Source organism: Penaeus chinensis, chromosome 9, assembly GCF_019202785.1.
Source record: "Penaeus chinensis breed Huanghai No. 1 chromosome 9, ASM1920278v2, whole genome shotgun sequence".
NCBI lineage: Eukaryota > Metazoa > Arthropoda > Malacostraca > Decapoda > Penaeidae > Penaeus > Penaeus chinensis.
Window position 1 is genome coordinate 17,244,717 of NC_061827.1, and position 22,500 is coordinate 17,267,216.

Below are 22,500 nucleotides of genomic sequence, written 5' to 3' on the forward strand. Positions count from 1 at the left end.
CAGAAAAGTTTTATGAAACACTAAAAACAAACTAGAAGCTTGAATATGAAGTGTTACCCTTTCATAGAAATGTTAAGACAAAAAGTTTGATATACATAAAGTAATGCAAAAATTGAAAACAGGATGAGCCAGTGGGAAAAGGATGATCATGATAAAGCAGTGACTTATCAACTAATTACAATTAGAGAAGTGCTGATACTTATCCTGTTACTCCAATACTTACTGCTACATTTATTTCTGTTTTATCTTAATGTTAGAATTAAGCAAGGAGGAGACAATTTTTCCTAAAGTGAAATTAACATTTAAGAATATGGAAATAAGGTAAGAATTGTGTTAAGGAAAAGTTAATAATCCCTGCTTACATGTAATTTTAAGCAGAAACATCAGAAAAGACACAAGTCTTACAATATAGTGAACAATTTTCTGTCTAAGCCAGCACCATTACTAAAAGCAATGGCTCATGCTGCCCATAAAACTGTTCCCCCCAGCACATCTCTAATTATAATGCACAACTTAACTGCTTGCAATGATGAAAACGAAGATGATGTGAAATGAATACAATTCAAAATGCCACATACTGGTGCAACTTGTGGATGCCATCATTAAACCATTAGCAATGGGTACATGATTTGTTCACTGTGGTCTTGCTTTATAAATTTTGTTCACATATACATGGCTTCTAAAGTGTTTTCACCAAGGAGTCAGTTACTAGGCCAACATGATCTCTCCAATTTAATCCATTCCTTGAATTAATTCTGAAAAGTTAATTTTTTTATTCTATTACTATTATTATCATTACTATTCTATTACTATCATTATTAACAGTAATAACAAACAAACATTCCCTTCTGAAAATTCAAGGAATAGAATAATTGGTGAGATCAAGGTGGCCCAGTAATTGACTCAGGTGACAAAATGTTTCTGGAACCATTCACATGTTTACAAATGAATAAGCAGAAACCATAAGGGACAGTGCATGTATACATACACTCCCAGTTTGAATGGGTTGAAGTTCACATTACATAAATTAACACATTGGATCATTTGCCTTAACAAGATCCATATATTCTCTGTAAAATACTGGTATTTAGCACATTTTTATATATCTACCCCCCCAACCCCTCACTCATTGTGGTCGTGGGGGCTTAGGAGTTGGAGACCGGCCCAAAGTAGGGGATCAACCCCTACCTTGGGCCTCAGCCCTCACCTCAACTAACTTTATATGGTGTTTTCTTCTCCCCCTTTCCTTTTCCTTCTCTTCTTCATCCCCTTCTTCTGTCCCCTTATCCTAACTGATAACTAATTTTTACCCTTTTCACCTCAATACTTTACCATAGTGCTATAATGTCTAGCACATTTATTTTTTATAAGCATTAATCACTGATCATATATTTCTTGTTTGTCTTGGTAACTTCTAAGTGCTTATTATAAACAGCCTACAATAATAAATTAGAAATAAATAATATGTACAATATACAATGCTATGCAAAAGTATCAACAGTAAAATTGATGTTTTTTTAGTTTCTTGTAACATAAAAAAGAATTTGAAAGGTATCAAAATTACATATAAATCTGTACAAGCTTTAAGAAATATTGATGTTAAGCTTAAAGCTGGTGAAATAATCTTGGTGCTTCATTTCATACAACCAAGTAGCTCTCACTATTATCAAATTAAACTTTCTCATTAAGCTTGATGGCACTTGGTACCTATTTCTCTAATTAACATATCAGGTGCAATATTAAAACAGTGTGTCACAGCTACATACTCGCAATATAATGAAAGCAAGTTAGAAATTGGAGCTCAGTTATCTGACTATATGCTGCCTTGATTTCCATTTCTATACCCTAAGAGACCACCAGAAAAGCCAGGTTCCTTTCCCAATTTACTATGAATTACTGTGTGCAATTCTTAATGACAAGTGATCAGTTGATTAATGGAAATAATTTATAGCTTCACAGTTGCTAGTCTTTAATAATTCATATACCATGAGAACCATGACTCAGATGTTTCTTCATTATCTTGGACTGAACTATCACTCTCTGGCATCCATGTATTGAAAATGGACATTTCTGTTGTATATAATTCATAATTTTCATAATCTGAGGTATGGTCATGAAGGTCTGGAGCAGCTGTTGTTTGGACAGTACTTACTTCATGATTTTCAGGAGTGGATGCAATCCGCTCCTGATTTTCTGATCTCTGGATGGTAAAAACATCAGATTTCATAATCTGCTCTGTTTTTGGACTTTGCAAAGCTTCAGTCAGTATTTCAATGCTAAGGTCTCTATCACTTTCACCTCTGTTTCTCTTCCTTTTATTCTTCCTTGCTCTTTTTTGTTCACCACTTCCCGTATTGTTCTTCATTCCTGAAGAAATTTCAAGTGATATTTCATAGAGAAATTCCTCCATGGACTGTATATCAGCACTTGCCTGCTCTTCATCAAGAGAGGTATTAATGGTTTCAAGTTGATCCTGGGAGTCTATAGAATCTTGCAACTTTTTCTCAGGCTGCACTAATAATTTATGCAAACTAAAGGAACGGACTTCTTCTTTTTCACTGCTCTGAGGCCTTTGGGGCCTTTTTTGTGCGGATTGGCTTTGGAAATGAGGTGAAGACAGATCTGTTCTCGTAGGAGGGAAAGGATTCATGCTTTGCATCATTGGATTGAAAAATGACATGGGTTGTAATATGACTGGGGTATATTGCATAGCAGATATTGCAGACAGGAAGCCAGGGTGTACTGGCATCCCATTATTGGAATAATATTTCTCGGTTTCTTCTTTGTTGCTGCTATCTTCACCACTACTTCCATCACGTACTTGTACTGAGTAGTGCTGTCCAGGGTCCATTTCTGAATCCTCAGAATTTACTGTTAGTTCCTCAGAGTTTGCATTTGAACTTAACTTTGATTCAAATTCTCCAGAATTTATGTTAATTTCTGAACTTATTTTTGCTTCCATTTCTTCAGACTTTCTTTTTATTTCCTCAGAGCTTAATTTTGAAACTTCATATTTAGTTTTTTCTTTGGAGTTGTTTTTCACTGTTGTAGAGTTTGCCTTCACTTCTTTTGATTTAAATTCTTCAGAATTTATTGGAACCTCCTCAGAGTTTATCTTAATGTTTACAAACTCATCAGAATTTCCTTGAAACTCTTTTCGTGAACCAGTTTCATATGCAGTACTTGTATGCTGCTGCTGCTGTTGACCACTGGTACTTTTACTGTTTGGAGAAAGAACTCTTTCGAAATTTATTGTTTGATTTACATCATATGGGGATCCAAGAAATTCTGCAGAATCTACGTATTCATAACTGCCCATTCTGTCCTGCATTCTGCTTTTGTTGTTATTCTGTGACCTGTGCCTGTTTGCTGTCATTAAAGTTTTTGGATCTGTACCATCATCCAGGATGGCATAGACTGATGACTGATCCCTATTAAGAAGAGGTGGCATATTGATGTTCATGTGCACCTGTCCATTTGGTCCAGGCCTTATATTGTAGTACTCCAGAAGTGCCTGTCGATTTGGTGGGAAAGAATCGTAGTCCTGAGAATGATGGCTTGAAACTGGGTATGAAGCATAGGAGTGAGAAGGAGCACTGTTTGTAGAAGTACTTGGGTATGTATCATATGGTCCAACAGGACCTTTGTTTGGAGTCCTGTGTGGGTATGCACCATAAGGTCCACTGGGAGCTTTGTTAGCTGTGCTACCTCTGTTATAATTGGGGTCTGTAAATGGATGTGTACTTGGGGAATAGTACTGACTTTGCTGCAGATTTTTTATCTGTGTTGATAAGGTTTGTGTCACATCAAAAGGGGTGGGATTTTCTGGCTGATGGATGGGTGGCATATGTAGGCTTTGACGTGTAGATGAAATCACATTATAATATGGTTCGGTAGTAGAAGAAAACATATCATACCTGGGGTGTTGATTGTAAGTCTGGGTCCACCTAGGATTATTCGCAGCTCCATTATATGAAGAATCACCATGTGGAAGGTGATCTGCAAGATGTAGGCTAGCTTGTCTTGATATGTCTAGGCCTGAAATGTGTCCTTGTGAATGTGGAGGCGAGTTCACATTTGGCCTTTGCCAGACTGTGGGGGGTGTTTGAGCTTCTGGGGATCGATGATAGAAATTGGTGGTGAGTTTAAGAGGTGGTTGTGAATGGGAAGAGGGGTAACTAGGCATCTCCAGGCTGGGTGCATTGACACTCACTGCATACTGTGGATATGACTGACTACCTTGAAAGTCATACATGTCATGTGCCTGTGATAAGTCAGGTTCCATGATGACTGACATCCGGTTGTTTGCATAGTAGGTCACTTGGGCATTAGGAACGGTTGAAGTGATTTTAGCAGGTTCGGCTGTGGTTGACTCTGTGGTGGGAGTAGAAGAACCTACGTATGGAAAATAATGGCTTGGTAGTGGCAGTGGGAAGTGGAGAGGTGAGTTGTATGTTATGTGTTGTGGGGGGGTATGCTGGGTCTGTGCTTCGCCTTTATCACTGTGTGATGTGTTCTCATCTTCTTGACTGCTTGGTTTGTCTCTTTTCCTATTTCTGTTTCTGTTTCTAATTCCTTTATTCCTGTTCCTCTTCCTGTTTCTGTTTCTTAGTCGTCCAGATATAGAGACATCTTCAAAACTCGAATCTTGAATAGATAATCTATCTTCATCTTGGCTTCCCTCCTCTTCCACAGTGGAAAGGGGTGTGGCATTTTCTTGATTATTCTCCTTCAGACTTGTTTCCATGCTTTCTCGCACCATACCTTCCACCATGGAGGACAACTTCATAGGGATATCCGAGATCCTTTTCCCCTCGCTGTCTACATAAACGATCGCAAATTCTTCTTTACTCAAAGGGGAACTGGATTCATCCTCTGACTGAGCAAGTGCCGGTGTAAATTTGGTTGTCATTTCTGAACTCTTGACATTTCTGAGGATTTCTAATTGAGACTTCTCCCTTGAGGAGTCATGGGAAGCTGTGCGACTATCTTTTGCAGCCATAACAAAAGTAACCTTCGGCCCATTTTCTACAGCTAAGGGATAGGGAAGTCTGTGACTCGACTGGTCATGTGGACCTTCGTGATTATTGCCATTTGATAAAACAAAAGGAACTTGCTGCCCATTCTTAGTAGACAGAACATATGAAACCTGGTGGCCATCGCCAGTGGTTGCTATATAAGGGGCTTGCTTTTCATTGTCTGGAGACACAACTAAAGGAACATGATGATTATTGTCATCAGCCATGATATAAACTTTCTGCTGACCATCTGGTCGATTGGTTGAAGACATGACATATTGAACTTGTGCGCTGTTACCAGTAGGAATGACATAGGGAGTTTGCTGCCCATTGTCTTCGGCAATGACATAAGCAACTTGTTGACCGTCTTCTCTCTCTAGAACAATAGGTACTTGGTCGCCATTGTTCCCAGAGAGGACAACTTGATTGCCGTTGTTGCCAGACAGGACAACTGGCACTTGATCGCCATTGTTGTCAGTTAAGACCAATGGCATTTGTCCGCCATTCTTCCTAGAAAAGACAACAGGAATTCGACGACCATCTTCAGTCTGGATAATGTACGTTTCCTGTTGCCTGTCGTCACCAAACTGGCCTCTCGGCACTACCTCAGCCTCATCTCGTGACTGACCATAGTATAGTGTTGGTCTGCCATCTTGATTTCTTCTGTCTGGTTGATTCCTCCTCCTTGACATCAGTTCCTCACTTTCCTTGCTTTTGGATTTAACACTGGCGACTTGGTAGTACTTTTTGGGATTGAGGAAGAGGTCGAAGAAGTTAATGTTTTGTTTTTGGGCGTCGGGAACGGTAAATTTTACTTCCTCGCTCTCATAAGGTTTCTGGAAAGGAAAGCAAACTGATTATATAATGATACTTATTGAACAGATTAACTAACATTCCACACAACAGTGTGAGAATATTGACAAAAATAACAACAAAAGTAAAAATAATGAGATATATGAAAAGATAATTGATATATACAAAACGCCGGTCAAAAGAGAAACAAGTAACGAAAAGGAAAAAAAAAGAAAATAATTATTACAACTCACCAATCTTTGAGCAACGACTTCGTCCATAACCCACTTGGCTGCCCTTATTCCAGAGAGAAACGAACCATCGACCGTGCCAAAGCGATCCGTAGAGGTGTGTTCCCCGGCAAAGAAAACGGACTGTTGGGGGGATAATTAGGGCGTAAAGTTGTTTTACTGGTGGGATGTGAGGGAACTGGGTTGGCCTTCATTTTGGTTGATCTTCATGGGCAATGAATTTTATGCTGAAATATATCGAGTTATTTATTTTGTAAAGGTTAGAAATTTCATGAGAAAAAAAAGGAAATGTGTGTTTGTGTGTGTGTGTGTGTGTGTGTGTGTGTGTGTGTGTGTGTGTGTGTGTGTGTGTGTGTGTGTGTGTGTGTGTGTGTGTGTGTGTGTGTATTCATTCATTCCTTCCTGCCCTGCCTCCAAATACCCTCACAATCCCGCGCACTCCGCCTCACCTTCCTCCCGCTCGAGCTGGCGAGACGCGGGCATAAAACACTTCGGTCCTTCAGCCTCCGTTTCACGCCGTCCATCGTCATGTAGGACTGGTACGAACTCCGAGCCCATGGGTTCTTGTTCCACTGCGATCTAAAGGAAATACATGATTATTATCATTATTATTATTTATTATCCTTATTATCTTTACTCACGTCGAAGCCAGTAGCGTGTTCATTGTGACATAGAGAGGAATGAACACTACAGCGTAAGAAAATGGCGCGTTTCGATTTAACTCACGTCCAAATGATATGAAGAAAAAAATCTGATGAGCAATTAATCGAAATGCGTCAGTTACAACGCCGGCATTGCGAAGTTATTCCTTCTAATTCAAATTTGTTCTTTATTCGAAAAATGTGTTTGTTTGTCTGGTAGCAGTTTCTTATTATGTATTATGTAAGGTGGTTCCTGTTAATGTGTTGCGTATCATCTGTTACTAATGCCTTGTTGTGTGCTGTTCATCTTTCTGTATTTTCTGCAGAATTAATGATGCTCTGATGCTGTTTTTTTATTATTAATATATCGCCAATGCTGCAGTCCCCATTAGTAATTTTATTTATCAAAAAGCATTTTAAAAATGATACGAAAAGCTGGTTTAATTTCAGATCCAGACTTAAAAACTGCATTTTCCCGCAGTGTCACCTAACAAACAAAAACAATTCAAACAAGTCATAGAAAACGGAGCGTTCCATCCTTTACAACCTCCACGCAAAGCCATGGGAAAAAAACCTACCGGTGGAAAAATGAAGGCAGAGGGACGGTATACGGCCGGTTAATAGCACGAATGAGAGTCATGAGATGGGAAATGACCGTCTCAACTGGCATTTCCTCCATGGTTAAGGATGCCTCGCCTGTTACCAACATCTCCAACTGAGCTCGGTTGTGAGGGGCGCTCTTCACCTGCACGATACTGGACATCCATTCCTGTAACGAGGAAGACAACGTGGGAGAAAGCGTAAGTCAGATTGCCTCTTTTGCTCTCTCGCTTTATTACCTCGAGTTTTTTTTTTTTTTTTTTTCTTTTCTGTTACACTATCTTTCTTTCTACTTCTCTCGCTCTTTCTCCTTCACTTTGTTTCTTCTTCTTTTTTTTTTCTTTTTTTTTGTCTTTTCCTTATTCGTTTTTTTCTTTTGAATTTCATTTTTCTCTTTCTACCTTTCTTTCTTTCTCCCCTCCCAATCTCTCTGTCTATTTCTCTCTCTCTCTCTCTCTCTCTCTCTCTCTCTCTCTCTCTCTCTCTCTCTCTCTCTCTCTCTCTCTCTCTCTCTCTCTCTCTCTCTCTCTCTCTCAAATAGCGGGCAAAAAATGAACTTTTCTCTCTGTGACCCAGACAGGAAGTTGATGGACATTCCTTTAGGGTTCGGGAAACGTCACCTTTTCATGTTAGTGCCGTGTTTCTCATTTCTCTTTCTACATTAGTTTCTGCATTTCTTTCGAATTTTTCTTTCTCTCCCTTCCTCCTTTCCTCCTTCCCTTCCTCACTTTCTCTCATGCTCCCTCGTTTTTTTTCCCTCGCTCTCTCTCTTTCTCCCTCCCTCCTTCGCTCCCCTCTTTTTCTTGCACCCTTTCTTTCTCCCTCATTCCCTCACCCCTCTCTTTCTCCCTCCCTCCCTCTCTCGCCCCCTCTCTTTCTCCTTTCCTTCTTCGCTCCTGCTCTTTCTCCCTCTTTCTCTTGCCCCCGTTGTTTCCCTCCTTCTATCGCTCTCTCTCTTTTTCCGTCCCTCCCTCACTTCCTCTCTTTCTCAGTCCGTCTCTCATTGTCTCTTTTCTCCTTCCCTCCCTCACTTTCTCTTCCTCCCCCATCCTTTCTCCCTCTCTTTCTCTCTCCCTCCCTCCCCTCTCTTTCTCCCTCCCTCTCTCGCTCTCTCGTTCACCTTCCATCACTCGCTCTCGCTCTCGCTCTCGCTCTCTCTCTCTCTCTCAGTCCGTCGCTCCCTGCCTCTCTTTCTCCCTCCCATACTTGCTCCCTCACTTTCTCAATCTCTCCCTCGCCCCCTCTCCTTCTTCCTCCTTAACTCGCTTTCTTTCGTTTACCCTCCCTCCTTCACTCCCTCTTTCCCAATCTGCCCTTCCATATCACCCTTTCTCCCTCCCTACCTAGCTCTCGCTCTCTTCTTCACTCCCTTTCTCGCTCCCTCTCTATCTCCCTCTCTCCTCGCTCCCTCTATTTCACCCTACAACTTCCATCCGCTTCCCCCTTTCTCTGTCCTTCCCTCCTACCTCCTTCCCTTTCTCCGTCTCTCCCTACCTTAGTCTCTCGCTCTTCTCTTCCCTCCTTCCTTCTCTTTATTCCTTTCTCCCAACCTCTCCATCTCTTTACTACTAAAACAGAATCTCACTTACCATCTCCGGCGGGAAGGAATATTCTCTCCACATTATCTGCCTCTCAAGGTCGCCCTCGAGCCACCAAGGAGAAGGCCAGCTGAGTGCCACTCGGTTCACGGTGCCGGCCTCGAATGCCTGAGGGGAGCCATTCATCTCGATTACAAGTTACATGTTTTGGGAATATGTTTATAACTATACATATAGACATATAATGTACGCGCGTGCACACAGACTCACAGACACACACAGATACACACAAAGACACAGACACACAGTCAGGCACACACACACACACACACACACACACACACACACACACACACACACACACACACACACACACACACACACACACACACACACACACACACACACATACCCACACACATACCCACACACATACCCACACACACACACATACCCACACACACACACACACACACATACCCACACACACACACATACCCACACACACACATACACACACATACCCACACACACACACATACCCACACACACACACACATACCCACACACACACATACCCACACACACACACACATACCCCCCCCCCACACACACATACCCACACACACACACATACCCACACACACACACATAACCACACACACACATACATACCCACACACACACACACACATACCCACACACACACACACACTCACTCACCGAGAAGGCGCTCGTGAGCTGCCTGGGCAGCGGTGGGATGAAGGTCGTGAGGTGGCGCTCCTTGAGCACGGCGAGCGGCAGCGCCACCACCAGGTAGTCGGCCAGGAAGGAGGAGCCGTCGGCGGTGACCACCAGGGCGCCGCCTCCGTCAGGCTGGTCCCAGAACACCTGGCACACGGGCGCGTTCGGCCGGATCTGGGGCTGAGCGATCGCTCCCTTGGGGAATAAAGAGGTCAGTGCGCTGTCAGGGGGGGACCTTGGAAGGGGGCGGAAGGGAAAGAGGAGGGAAGGGGAAAGAGAAGGGAAGGGGAAGAGGAGGGAAGGGGGAAGAGAAGGGAATGGGGGAAGAGGAGGGAAGGGGAAAGAGAGGGCAAGGGGGAAGAGGAGGGAAGGGGGAAGAGGAGGGAAGGAAGAAGAGGAGGGAAGGGGGAAGAGGAGGGAAGGGGGAAGAGGAGGGAAGGGGGAAGAGAGGGCAAGGGGGAAGAGGAGGGAAGGAAGAAGAGGAGGGAAGGGGGAAGAGGAGGGAAGGGGGAAGAGGAGGGAAGGGGGAAGAGAGGGCAAGGGGGAAGAGGAAGGAAGGGGGAAGAGGAGGGAAGGGGGAAGAGAAGGGAAGGGGGAAGAGGAGGGACGGGGGAAGAGGAGGGAAGGGGGAAGAGGAGGGAAGGGGGAAGAGGAGGGAAGGGGGAAGAGGAGGGAAGGGGGAAGAGAGGGCAAGGGGGAAGAGGAGGGAAGGGGGAAGAGGAGGGAAGGGGGAAGAGGAGGGAAGGGGGAAGAGGAGGGAAGGGGGAAGAGAGGGCAAGGGGGAAGAGGAGGGAAGGAAGAAGAGGAGGGAAGGGGGAAGAGGAGGGACGGGGGAAGAGGAGGGACGGGGGAAGAGGAGGGACGGGGGAAGAGGAGGGAAGGGGGAAGAGGAGGGAAGGGGGAAGAGGAGGGAAGGGGGAAGAGGAGGGAAGGGGGAAGAGGAGGGAAGGAAGAAGAGGAGGGAAGGGGGAAGAGGAGGGAAGGGGGAAGAGGAGGGACGGGGGAAGAGGAGGGACGGGGGAAGAGGAGGGAAGGGGGAAGAGGAGGGAAGGGGGAAGAGGAGGGAAGGGGGAAGAGGAGGGACGGGGGAAGAGGAGGGAAGGAAGAAGAGGAGGGAAGGGGGAAGAGGAGGGACGGGGGAAGAGGAGGGACGGGGGAAGAGGAGGGACGGGGGAAGAGGAGGGAAGGAAGAAGAGGAGGGAAGGGGTAAGAGAAGGGAAGGGGGAAGAGGAGGGAAGGAAGAAGAGGAGGGAAGGGGTAAGAGAAGGGAAGGGGGAAGAGGAGGGAAGGGGGAAGAGGAGGGAAGGGGTAAGAGAAGGGAAGGGGGAAGAGGAGGGAAGGGGGAAGAGGAGGGAAGGGGGAAGAGGAGGGAAGGGATGCAAAGAAAGGCATACGAACAGCAGAGAAGAAGAAAATGGGTGAGGCGAAAGGGAAAGGAAGGGAAGAGTTACGAAGAAAATCATACGAAAGTCAGAGAAAGAAAGTGCGAGAGGGTAAAGAGAAGGAAGGTTATGAAGAAAGGAAGACACTCAAAAATAGGATAAAAGAAAGATATGAGAAAGGGGAAAGAGAAATAGAGACAAGGAAAGGGAAGATAATGGCCACATGAAGAACTATGAAGAAGAGAGTGAAAAGAACAAGTACTAATTAATAGAAAAGAGAGACAGAAAAGAGAAGAGAGAATCAACAATAGAAAAGAGAAGGGCGATTTTTTCAGAAAAAAAACACCTCGAAGATAAAAGAAAACGGAGTTTAGTCATAAAAGAAAACGCAAGGAAGACAACCATGGACTGTCACGTCGCCGGTATCAAGTCAAGGGTAGTTTTGTCATTGAATACCGTCATAAAGAAATGCAAGGATGTAACAGTACTAACCGTGTCCTTAACAACTGTATTAGTATAAGCGACAAATAAAATGGCAGCAAAGTCATTATTAGTAAAGTTCACAACATACGTCCTCAAAGGGTCGATTTATATGTCAACATATCATAAAGTTAAAAAAATATATATCTATCGGTCATTAACGGTAAAAGGATAAAGGCTTTTCAAGTGAAAGAATAATCAAGAGAAATCAAAAGACAGACGGTTGAAGAACGGTAAACTGGTTAACAGACCAATAACAGATAAAAATACGGAAAGACAATTTTATACAAAAGACTGTGTACAGTGAGTGAGTGTGTGTGAGTGTGTGTGTGTGTGTGTGTGTGTGTGTGTGTGTGTGTGTGTGTGTGTGTGTGTGTGTGTGTGTGTGTGTGTGTGTGTGTGTGTGTGTGTGTGCATTCAGTGGCGAATCTCCACACAAGAATCACCGCCAGGTAAGCTCAAGCTCCCCCTACACTCTCCCACGCTGGAATCCAACTCTTCGCTGTGAGTGTGAGTGAGTGTGAAACGTGAGGGTGAGAGAATGAGAGACTATGTGAGAGTGAGAATGAGAGGGAGAGGGAGTGAGAGTATGAGTATGAGAGTTAGAGAGCGTGTAAGTGGGAGAGTGAAAGTGTGAGTATGGGAATGAGTGAGTATGAGAGTGAGAGTGAGAGTGAGAGTGAGAGTGAGAGTGAGAGTGAGAGTGAGAGTGAGAGTGAAAGTGGGTGTGACCGTGAGAATGAGAGAGTGAGTCAGTACGTGTCACTGTTTTTTACGCAGGCTATATACAAGCACAAGCATAGGCTTAAGTGTGCATGGATGCTGTATGAAAGAGGGCCCTACGCCAAGCCCACGCTAGGAGCCGCCACTTACCATGAGGTACCTGACGAAGCCGTCCATTCCGCCGCGCCACGTGTACTCATAGCCGAGGGGCACGAAGTTCTTGGCGTCGAGGGAGGACATGTTCATCCAGTGGCCGCCGTGCTCCTGGGACACCACCTGCAGGAAGGGCCGTACATATATGTATCATATATAAACATACATATCTATATACATATATATATACATACATAAATGAATATACATATATATACATACATAAATGAATATACATATAGACACAGATAGATATACATACATACATACCTATACATTTATCGATAGATAGATAGATATAGATATGTTAATATAGATACAAACAGATAAAACCAATTAAGAGTGATAATATAAAGAGCGAGAGATTCATGTATGCATCGCAACTGCATGTAGGCAGGTGGAAAAAAGAGATTAACACGGAGATGGAGAGATGTGGAGAGAGAGGCAGGCGGACATAAACATAAGCCTAACTACAGTTTAAGCAAATACCTGGTGAGTATAATACATCCACGCCTGTTTGTCCTTCTCGTTATCAGAGGATCCCCACAGCTCTTCAAACCTGCAGCAAAATAATCATTATTAGAATGATAAGTCGAATCGAATCGAATCGAATACAAATGCTGAATTGGATTAAAAATAAAATAAAGGCTCTAATTTGCGACTTAGTAAGAATGGATTATAAACTCTCTTAGTATGTGGAACTTCAGTAACACTACCTGCTCATTGACGCTGTTGCTAACGTGGTACTTGCAACGGGACTGTCTTCCTTGTTCACTTACTTATAAATTTACATACTTATTTTATTCCATTTACAGTGGTGATTATTATTTTTTTATTTTTTTATTTGGCTTGTGTATCGTTGTTTAATCATCAATTGATATATATATTTATTTATCTATACATTAAGTGGGTTACTCATCTATTCACCTTATTCTTCCATTTATTCACTTATCCATTAATTTATTGAGTTATTCCTCTATCTATCTATCGCTTCTTGCAACTGTTTCTTCCCTTCGTCTCTGCAACAAACACTAACAGAACCCCAAAAGCAGCACCGCCAACGACTACCCAGGAACCGTCTCATGTACCTGTCCAGGTAGAACTCCCCGAGGGGCCGGTCTCTGTACATGCGGAAGCGGTGCTCCTCTCTTTCGTCCTGCCGGAGCTGCTGCAGGATGCTGGCGCCCTTGAGGACGTTCGCCAAGGGCATCTTGTCCCCGTCGCTCGTCACGACGTCGCTCTCTGCATTGAGGAAGATGCTTAGTCGGGGAGAGACTTGGCCGCTCTTGGGTACTCGTAGAGGACGAGTCTTGCACGTGTGTGCGTCTGCAACTGTGCATGTGAGCAGGCTTACGCGCGCCTACATGTACGACACATACGTTTATACGTATACAAATATATATATATATATATATATATATATATATATATATATATAATATATATAATATATATATATATATATATATATATATATATTTATAGACGTATATACATATATATATACATACACATTTATACACATATGCACATATATACATATGTACATATATATACATATATATACATATACATACATGAATATATATACATGCATATATATACATTTATATACATATATATATATATATATATATATATTATATACATATACATAATGTATATACTAAAGGTATATAGATATATACATATATATACATATATAATATATAGACTTATAAACATACAAACATATTTATATATATACATATATATACATATATATACGCACATATATGTATATTCAAATATATATATATATAAAGTATATACAAACATACATACCTACATACATACATACATACATACATACTACATACATATATACATACATACATACATACTTATATGCATAAATACACACACAAACACACACACACGCGCGCAAACACACACACACACACACACACACACACACACACACACATACACACACACACACACACACACACACACACACACACAAACATGCACACACACACATGCACACACACACATGCACACACACACACGCGCACACACACACACACACACACACACACACACACACACACACACACACACATACACACGTGTGTGCGTATGTATACATCAGGCACATACACGTATGTATGTATTTATATATGTATATATATATTATATATAAATATATATACAGAGGGAGAGAGAGAGAGAGAGAGGGAGAGAAAGAGAAAGAGAGAGAGAGAGAGAGAGAGAGAGAGAGAGAGAGAGAGAGAGAGAGAGAGAGAGAGAGAGAGAGAGAGAGAGAGAGAGAGAGAGAGAGAGAGAGAGAGCGAGAGAGAGAGCGAGAGAGCGAGAGAGCGAGAGAGAGAGAGAGAGAGAGAGAGAGAGAGAGAGAGAGAGAGAGAGAGAGAGAGAGAGAGAGAGAGAGAGAGATCTATGGCACACAAACCGTATAAAAGGCCGCATAAGATGCAAGAAAGGGCAAAGCCGTAAACAGGTGTTGCATAGGTCGCGCCACAACCTGTTGCGAGGGCCACCAGCCTTTTTCTATTCTTAGCACACATTTGCACGAACACATACCGGTGCACCTCATATAATACTTTCCTAAACGCAACCCCAATTACCCACGCATACATACGGATATACAGATATATGAACAGAGAAAAAGAGTAGGTAAGTGTTGTATTTATATGACTGAGTTATGAACACGAGTTTTCTCAGTACTTCGATGGGCTTAATCCTCCCTAAAGCCATTTAAAAGAGAGACACACAAAAAAAACAAATAAAACAAAACACCCCTGACAAATGTAAACACAGAAATAACAGATAAGAAGAAAGGTACTGAACAAACAGACAAACGACATGATCATTAAACATCCTTGAAGCAGGGGTCACTTACCCCAATCAGGTTCTGCTACAGGTTCCCCTAACAGCCCGAGCTCCTTGGCCACGTCGAACACTGGGTTGTCTCTGTCTCCCTGGATCACGCTGATGCCCTCTTCCATCATCCATTTGTCTGGGTGGGAAGGGGGGGAGCGGGAGATAAGGAACGTGGGAGGGAGGAACAGGGATGAAATATATGGGAGATGCAGATATGTATATTTATCTGTCTACCTATCTGTCTATTTGTCTGTGTGTGTCTGTCTGTCTGTCTGTCTGTCTGTCTGTCTGTCTGTCTGTCTGTCTGTCTGTCTGTCTGTCTGTCTGTCTGTCTGTCTGTCTGCCTGTCTATCTATCTATCTATCTACCTGTCTATCTATCTATCTATCTATCTATCTATCTATTTGTCTGTCTGCCTGCCTATGTTGAAGAGAAGAAACTATTTAGAAAACGGGAGATGTGCATGTAGATAATGCCGAACACTAGTTATTTCGTTGTAGTTGTTGGTTAAATTGGATTAGGTCAATTTGGCTGTTTCGAAACACTATGCCATTTCAAAAGCTTCCTGAATTACGTTAATATCTTCATGTATCGTGAAATTTGAAAAATCATCGAGTTATTTTCAACTTACAGTGGGAAAAAATGGAATCAGTTAAATAGATACGATTTCTAAAATGTTGTATTTCTGCCTAGAATCACTATTACATAAACATATATACAAGAATTTACTACATACATAAAATTCATATAAGGTTCCCGAATCTGTTATGTTGTCGGCATACAATTACGATTATCATTAATGCCTAATTATCACCCAGTTGGTCAGAAAGATAACCATTTACATTAGGCAATACATTAGGCAATATTTTTTTTTTTTCCTACAGTCTCCAATTTTGCTCTGCTATAAATCGTACTTGTCAGCCCTCGCCGGATGCCACTGTTTATTCTCAGGAAAAACGGGGTCGCGGTCATGCCTGCAGGAGCGATATTAGGGTCGCAAGAAAATAAAAGTTGGGGCCCAGTGAACTCCGTCGGCGATGACCACCTCGCGCAAAGACACGTAAGCAGAAGGAAGACCAACAGTAGTTTATTAGTTTAATTTCCAGTGATGACAGCGGTGGTGGTGATTGCGATGATGATGGTGATAGTGATGGTAATGATGACGATGATGATGATGGTGAAGGTGAAGGTGATGATGATGGTGATAGTGATGGTAATGATGACGATGATGATGATGGTGAAGGTGAAGGTGATGATGATGGTGATAGTGATGGTAATGATGACGATGATGATGATGGTGAAGGTGAAGGTGATGATGATGGTGATAGTGATGGTAATTATGACGATGATGATGATGGTGAAGGTGAAGGTGATGATGATGGTGATAGTGATGGTAATGATGACGATGATGGTGAAGGTGAAGGTGATGATGATGATGATGGTGATAGTGATGGTAATGATGACGATGATGATGATGGTGAAGGTGAAGGTGATGATGATGGTGATAGTGATGGTAATGATGACGATGATGATGATGGTGAAGGTGAAGGTGATGATGATGGTGATAGTGATGGTAATGATGACGATGATGATGATGGTGAAGGTGAAGGTGATGATGATGGTGATAGTGATGGTAATGATGACGATGATGATGATGGTGAAGGTGAAGGTGATGATGATGGTGATAGTGATGGTAATGATGACGATGATGATGATGGTGAAGGTGAAGGTGATGATGATGGTGATAGTGATGGTAATTATGACGATGATGATGATGGTGAAGGTGAAGGTGATGATGATGGTGATAGTGATGGTAATGATGACGATGATGATGATGGTGAAGGTGAAGGTGATGATGATGGTGATAGTGATGGTAATGATGACGATGATGATGATGGTGAAGGTGAAGGTGATGATGATGGTGATAGTGATGGTAATGATGACGATGATGATGATGGTGAAGGTGAAGGTGATGATGATGGTGATAGTGATGGTAATGATGACGATGATGGTGAAGGTGAAGGTGATGATGATGATGATGGTGATAGTGATGGTAATGATGACGATGATGGTGAAGGTGAAGGTGATGATGATGATGATGGTGATAGTGATGGTAATGATGACGATGATGATGATGGTGAAGGTGAAGGTGATGATGATGGTGATAGTGATGGTAATGATGACGATGATGATGATGGTGAAGGTGAAGGTGATGATGATGGTGATAGTGATGGTAATTATGACGATGATGATGATGGTAAAGGTGAAGGTGATGATGATGGTGATAGTGATGGTAATGATGACGATGATGATGATGGTGAAGGTGAAGGTGATGATGATGGTGATAGTGATGGTAATGATGACGATGATGGTGAAGGTGAAGGTGATGATGATGATGATGGTGATAGTGATGGTAATGATGACGATGATGATGATGGTGAAGGTGAAGGTGATGATGATGATGATGGTGAAGGTGAAGGTGATGATGATGATGATGGTAATGATGATGATGATGAAGGTAATAACGAGGTAATGGTGATGATAATGACAGTAAAGAACATGCCAATCAGAATAATAATAGTTATAATCACCATTATCATCATAATCATACTGACCAAGGCAAAGCTACACCTCCCCCCAAACGCATATTCCCCTACGACACTGCAGGCCTCCCCGCCACCCACCATGCCTGACGGTGTGGATGCGGCCGCCCAGCCGATTCGTCGCTTCGAGAAGGAGGACATCCTCGACGCCCATGCTTGTGAGAGTCCTGAGGGCGGCCAGACCAGCTACGCCCCCGCCCACCACGACGACGTTCACGCGGGTGGCATGCCTCTTCCTGGGGGGGGGGGGAAGGTTGGTTGTGCACGAAAGGGAATTCGAACACGCGCTCTCACACGCGTGTATACATTTATATACATATTCATACATAGAGTATGTGTATTTAAATACATATATATATATACATTGTGTGTGTGTGTGTGTGTGTGTGTGTGTGTGTGTGTGTGTGTGTGTGTGTGTGTGTGTGTGTGTGTGTGTGTGTGTGTGTGCGTGTGTGAGTGTGTGTTTTTCTGTGTGTGTTTCTGTGTGTGTGTGTGTGTGTGTGTGTGTGTGTGTGTGTGTGTGTGTGTGTGTGTGTGTGTGTGTGTGTGTGTGTGTGTGTGCGCGCGTGTGTGTCTGCGTGTGTGTGCACGTTCGTGTAAATATATTTCTCACAGTTATTATAGATATGCAATAACGTTAACGAGTTTCATCAAAAGACATTTATAGGAATGAATGTTTAAGAGGTATAAACTTTATGAAATGTATTCTGATTATTTGGATATCATTGTCAAAATTCTTTATTGCTATCATTATTGTAACTGTTCTTTCCATGATCAGAATACAGTGATTTTGGTGAGAATAATTTGAACTTGCTATGCGTAACTTTTTTCTACGCATAACTATCATTAAGTCTGATCTTCTCATTATTATCTTCCGTACCATAATCATTAACATCATGCTTATTATGATGATTACCATTATAATTCCAAGCTATAAATTACCCTGATCAATTCAATCATTCCCATAGCCATTATAATAATGACAATAATTATAATCACCACCGCGTGACTACTTTCGAAACTCTTTTATAATAAATGCTACAATAACCGCTGCATTGTCATTTCAAAATCATCACAAGGACCACTAATGCTTCCAAAACGAACTCAACCACGAGACTTAAGACTTAGTGTGCAATTCAGCCATTAGCCTCTTCATTAACACGTAAAACACCTACTTACCATGCGTGAAAATTACTCTTAAGCATGTCGCACGGATGAGCGAGTCTTTTCTCTGCAACAAAATACAAAGACAATTTAAATATCCTGTGGGCGTGTGTGTGAGAAGTTATTTGATGAAGTGAATTATAACTTTATTCCACTCACACCCTAATAACTTCCCGGCGTTACAATAGAAAGAATTCTTTAAAATATACGTGAAATATCTAAGAATAAAGAGAAAAACGATTAGGAATGACATGTTAGAATGAAAAGGGAAACGAATATAATAATAACAATAAATCAAGAATAAGAAATATAAATAAATAAAGAAAGAAAGGAAAAATCGATCTGATCATAAGAATAAAGCAGAACGGAAATAAAAAAAAATAAAAAATAAAAAAGGAGCGTCATACTTAAATGAACGTGCGAAGAGAAACGAGAATAAAAACGATAAAGCAAAAAAAAAAGAAGCAAACGAGGTAAAGACCTAAAGATAAAAAAATAAGAAGACAGATCAAAATAGTGAGAAATAAAATACTGATCACAGATAAAATGTAAATAAGAGAGAAAAAACGAAAAGTAACGAGAAATCAAAGCTAACTAAAGACCGATAAAACGAAGTCTAGAGATATTGATAAAAATACCCATTAATTCAACTTAAGAAAGACCACAAAAAAACGAAAAAAATACAAATTAAACAACGCTTAGCTGATATAAAAATACAAAAAAAAATACAGAGAAAAGGAAAAATGTTATGAAAGATAACCGAAAGAGGGACAATAAACAGAAATTAAGAAAGAGAATAGAAATGCGATAAAGGAAAAACAAATCTGAAGTTAAAAACAACCAGACGAAAAAATATGACAAAACAACACACACAAAAAAAAAGTTGAATCAAAATTTAGAAGAAATAAAACAAAAAACAGACAGACATATAGGCAGAGAGAAAGTCACAGGGAGGCAGACAGACAGACAGACACACAGCTCGAAATGACACTCAAATGAGGAAGAACGACAACGTAAAACAAGTGACCCAAAACCGATCCGAAAAGACTCACCAACGATCAAGGTCTTGCTGGGTTTCTCCTGGTCGTCTGCCGTTACGTAGGAGAGCAAGTACTCCCACAGACTCTGGGAGGAGAGGCCGGCTTGCCCTTCGTCGCTCCTGCCCTCAAAACTCGATTTCTTTCTCAGCTCTAGTGGAGAGAAATAGGGAATGAGACGCGTGCAATATCTTTCTAAGTTCTAGTGGAGAGAAATATGGAATGAGAGACGTGCAATATCTTTCTCGGTTCTAGTGGAGAGAAATATGGAATGAGTCGCGTGCAATATCTTTCTCAGTTCTAGTGGAGAGAAATATGGAATGAGAGACGTGCAATATCTTTCTCGGTTCTAGTGGAGAGAAATAGGGAATGAGTCGCGTGCAATATCTTTCTCGGTTCTAGTGGAGAGAAATAGGGAATGAGTCGCGTGCAATATCTTTCTCGGTTCTAGTGGAGAGAAATAGGGAATGAGACGCGGTTCTAGTGAAGAGAAATATGGAATGAGTCGCGTGCAATATATTTCTCGGTTCTAATGGAGAGAAATATGGAATGAGAGACGTGCAATATCTTTCTCAGCTCAAGTGGAGAGAAATGTGAAATGAGACGCGTGCAGGACTTTGTGTATAAAGCAATGATTTGTATAAAATATTAACCAGGACTTTTTAAAACTTTAAACTATTCATGAATGAAATGTGTGGAAAGTATTTGCATAATGCACTCTGAATATATGATGTGGATAGAGCGAATAGATTAACTGAGTTTTAAGAATAGGGCTTGATGTGTAATTTGGCATAAAGTACAATTAAAAGCTATAATGTATGTGCACATGTGTTGTATAGAAAACAATACGTTTCATTATGCCCATGTACCCACCTCTGAAATGCCCCTCAAGACGCTTCAGGTTCGCCTCCACCTTCTCCGGGTCGAACTGTTCGATTTCGTCCGCCTCCTCCTCCAACGCCATTATTCTCTCGCCTATCGTCTGGGTATTTATTGTTTCTTCTGCCTTTTCTTCTCTCTTTACGTCGTCGATCTCGCCTTTTTCATCTTCAAGGGACGAGTCAAAGCCTTCTTCCAGTGACGGTTCTCCGTCTGTGTCGAGCTTGTTATTTTCATTCTCGCCGCCTCCCTTTCCTCGCGTGGCTGTCCAGCCCTCTGCGTTGTTGTCATCCACTTCTCCCCCGCCTGCCATGTCTGGCTCCGTTGTTACTTCCGTTTCCAGTTCTTCGTCCATTACTTCCCCGCCGTTTGACTCTTCCTCAATCCATCCACTTTCCATCAATACATCAGCGTTTCCATCACTCAGGAAAAACTTTTGATCAACCTCTCCATGGTCATACGTTTCTGTCATACTTGCATCTGTCACCTGTCCACCTCCTCCCTCTTCTTTTCGCTTACCACTCGTGAAAGACGAAAGGATATTTTCATCCATATCATTGGCTTCTTGCACTCTCTCTCGAATACTGTTTCTAATCTCCTCCTCGTCAAGCTCCAAGACACGATGGCTGAAGTGCCCGCCATTCTCTCCTCCGTTCGCCTTCTTCTCTAGATTAACACGAATGATGTTCCTGATCTGGTCTTCGTCAATTTCTAAAGCTCTGTTGACATCCGTGGGTTCAACGGGTTCTATATATTTCGTGGGATCACCAATACCCACGTAACTTTCTGTCGGAGGCCCATCATCAACACCAAGTGAGTGACTTGTAGTTTGGTAGTTAACTTCTGTATCACTGTCAATTGGGTAAATTGTCTGGTAGTTAGCGTCTGTGTTAGCACCGACTGGAGAACCTGTAGTCTGATAGTTTACCTCTGCATCGGTTAAATAAACTGTAGTCTGCTTGTTAACGTCAACTTCAAGTGGCCCTTCGCCGCCGTCTGATACAGGCTCCGTCGTCCAAGAGTCGTCAACGAAGGGACTGTAAGTAGTTCCTGCATCATGAGCATTTTCTGGCGTTTCCTTTTCGGCTGATTGAAATGCATCCGCTGACTTTACGTCGGGTGTGTCTGATGGGCTATGGCGCGCTGGAAAATGATAAGATAGCGCTACTTTAGAGGATTTAGGACGCAAGTGATACCTTTATTAAGTTAACCTATTATGTTGTGATTAATGTCACAAAATGCAAACACGGGAACATGAGAAAATAATCATTGCAAAATCATAACAGGAAGAAAGAAAATAGACCAGGGGTTCCCAGCCTAAGGGTCATGGGCCCCAGGGGCCATGGGACACTTTCTGAGCGCACATGGTGGAGAGTGTGAACATTATGAACATTATGACTTAGAATTAAAATTAATTTTGTCTCGCCTACAGCACCGGCAAATATTTATCTTTTAAATATCATTAAATTGGAATCTTCACATATAGTGCTCTTGTCCTATAGTTATTGACGTTATTACACTGTTCATAACTAGTAATAACTGAATCTGAAGAGTTTACATGGCAATGAACGGACTCTGGAGATTATTATATATTGGCCGGGGGCCACTGCAC

The 22,500-nt window shown here is 42.0% G+C and overlaps 1 protein-coding gene across 1 annotated transcript in view; it reads right to left on the minus strand.

The window, feature by feature from the left end:
• LOC125028935 overlaps positions 1–22,500 on the minus strand; it is a 28,365-nt gene that overhangs the window by 476 nt on the left and 5,389 nt on the right. Inside the window, exons 2-15 of the mRNA XM_047618566.1 lie at positions 20,883–22,031; positions 20,025–20,162; positions 18,988–19,039; positions 17,890–18,044; positions 15,225–15,341; positions 13,411–13,564; positions 12,812–12,881; positions 12,320–12,445; positions 9,564–9,779; positions 8,892–9,008; positions 7,281–7,471; positions 6,511–6,640; positions 6,065–6,184; positions 1–5,854 (exon numbers count right to left, since the gene is read on the minus strand). The exon at positions 1–5,854 is cut by the window's left edge and continues 476 nt beyond it. Coding sequence (XP_047474522.1) covers positions 1,970–5,854; positions 6,065–6,184; positions 6,511–6,640; positions 7,281–7,471; positions 8,892–9,008; positions 9,564–9,779; positions 12,320–12,445; positions 12,812–12,881; positions 13,411–13,564; positions 15,225–15,341; positions 17,890–18,044; positions 18,988–19,039; positions 20,025–20,162; positions 20,883–22,031 — 6,620 coding nt within the window. The 3' untranslated portion in view covers positions 1–1,969. The remainder of the gene's footprint in view (positions 5,855–6,064; positions 6,185–6,510; positions 6,641–7,280; positions 7,472–8,891; positions 9,009–9,563; positions 9,780–12,319; positions 12,446–12,811; positions 12,882–13,410; positions 13,565–15,224; positions 15,342–17,889; positions 18,045–18,987; positions 19,040–20,024; positions 20,163–20,882; positions 22,032–22,500) is intronic.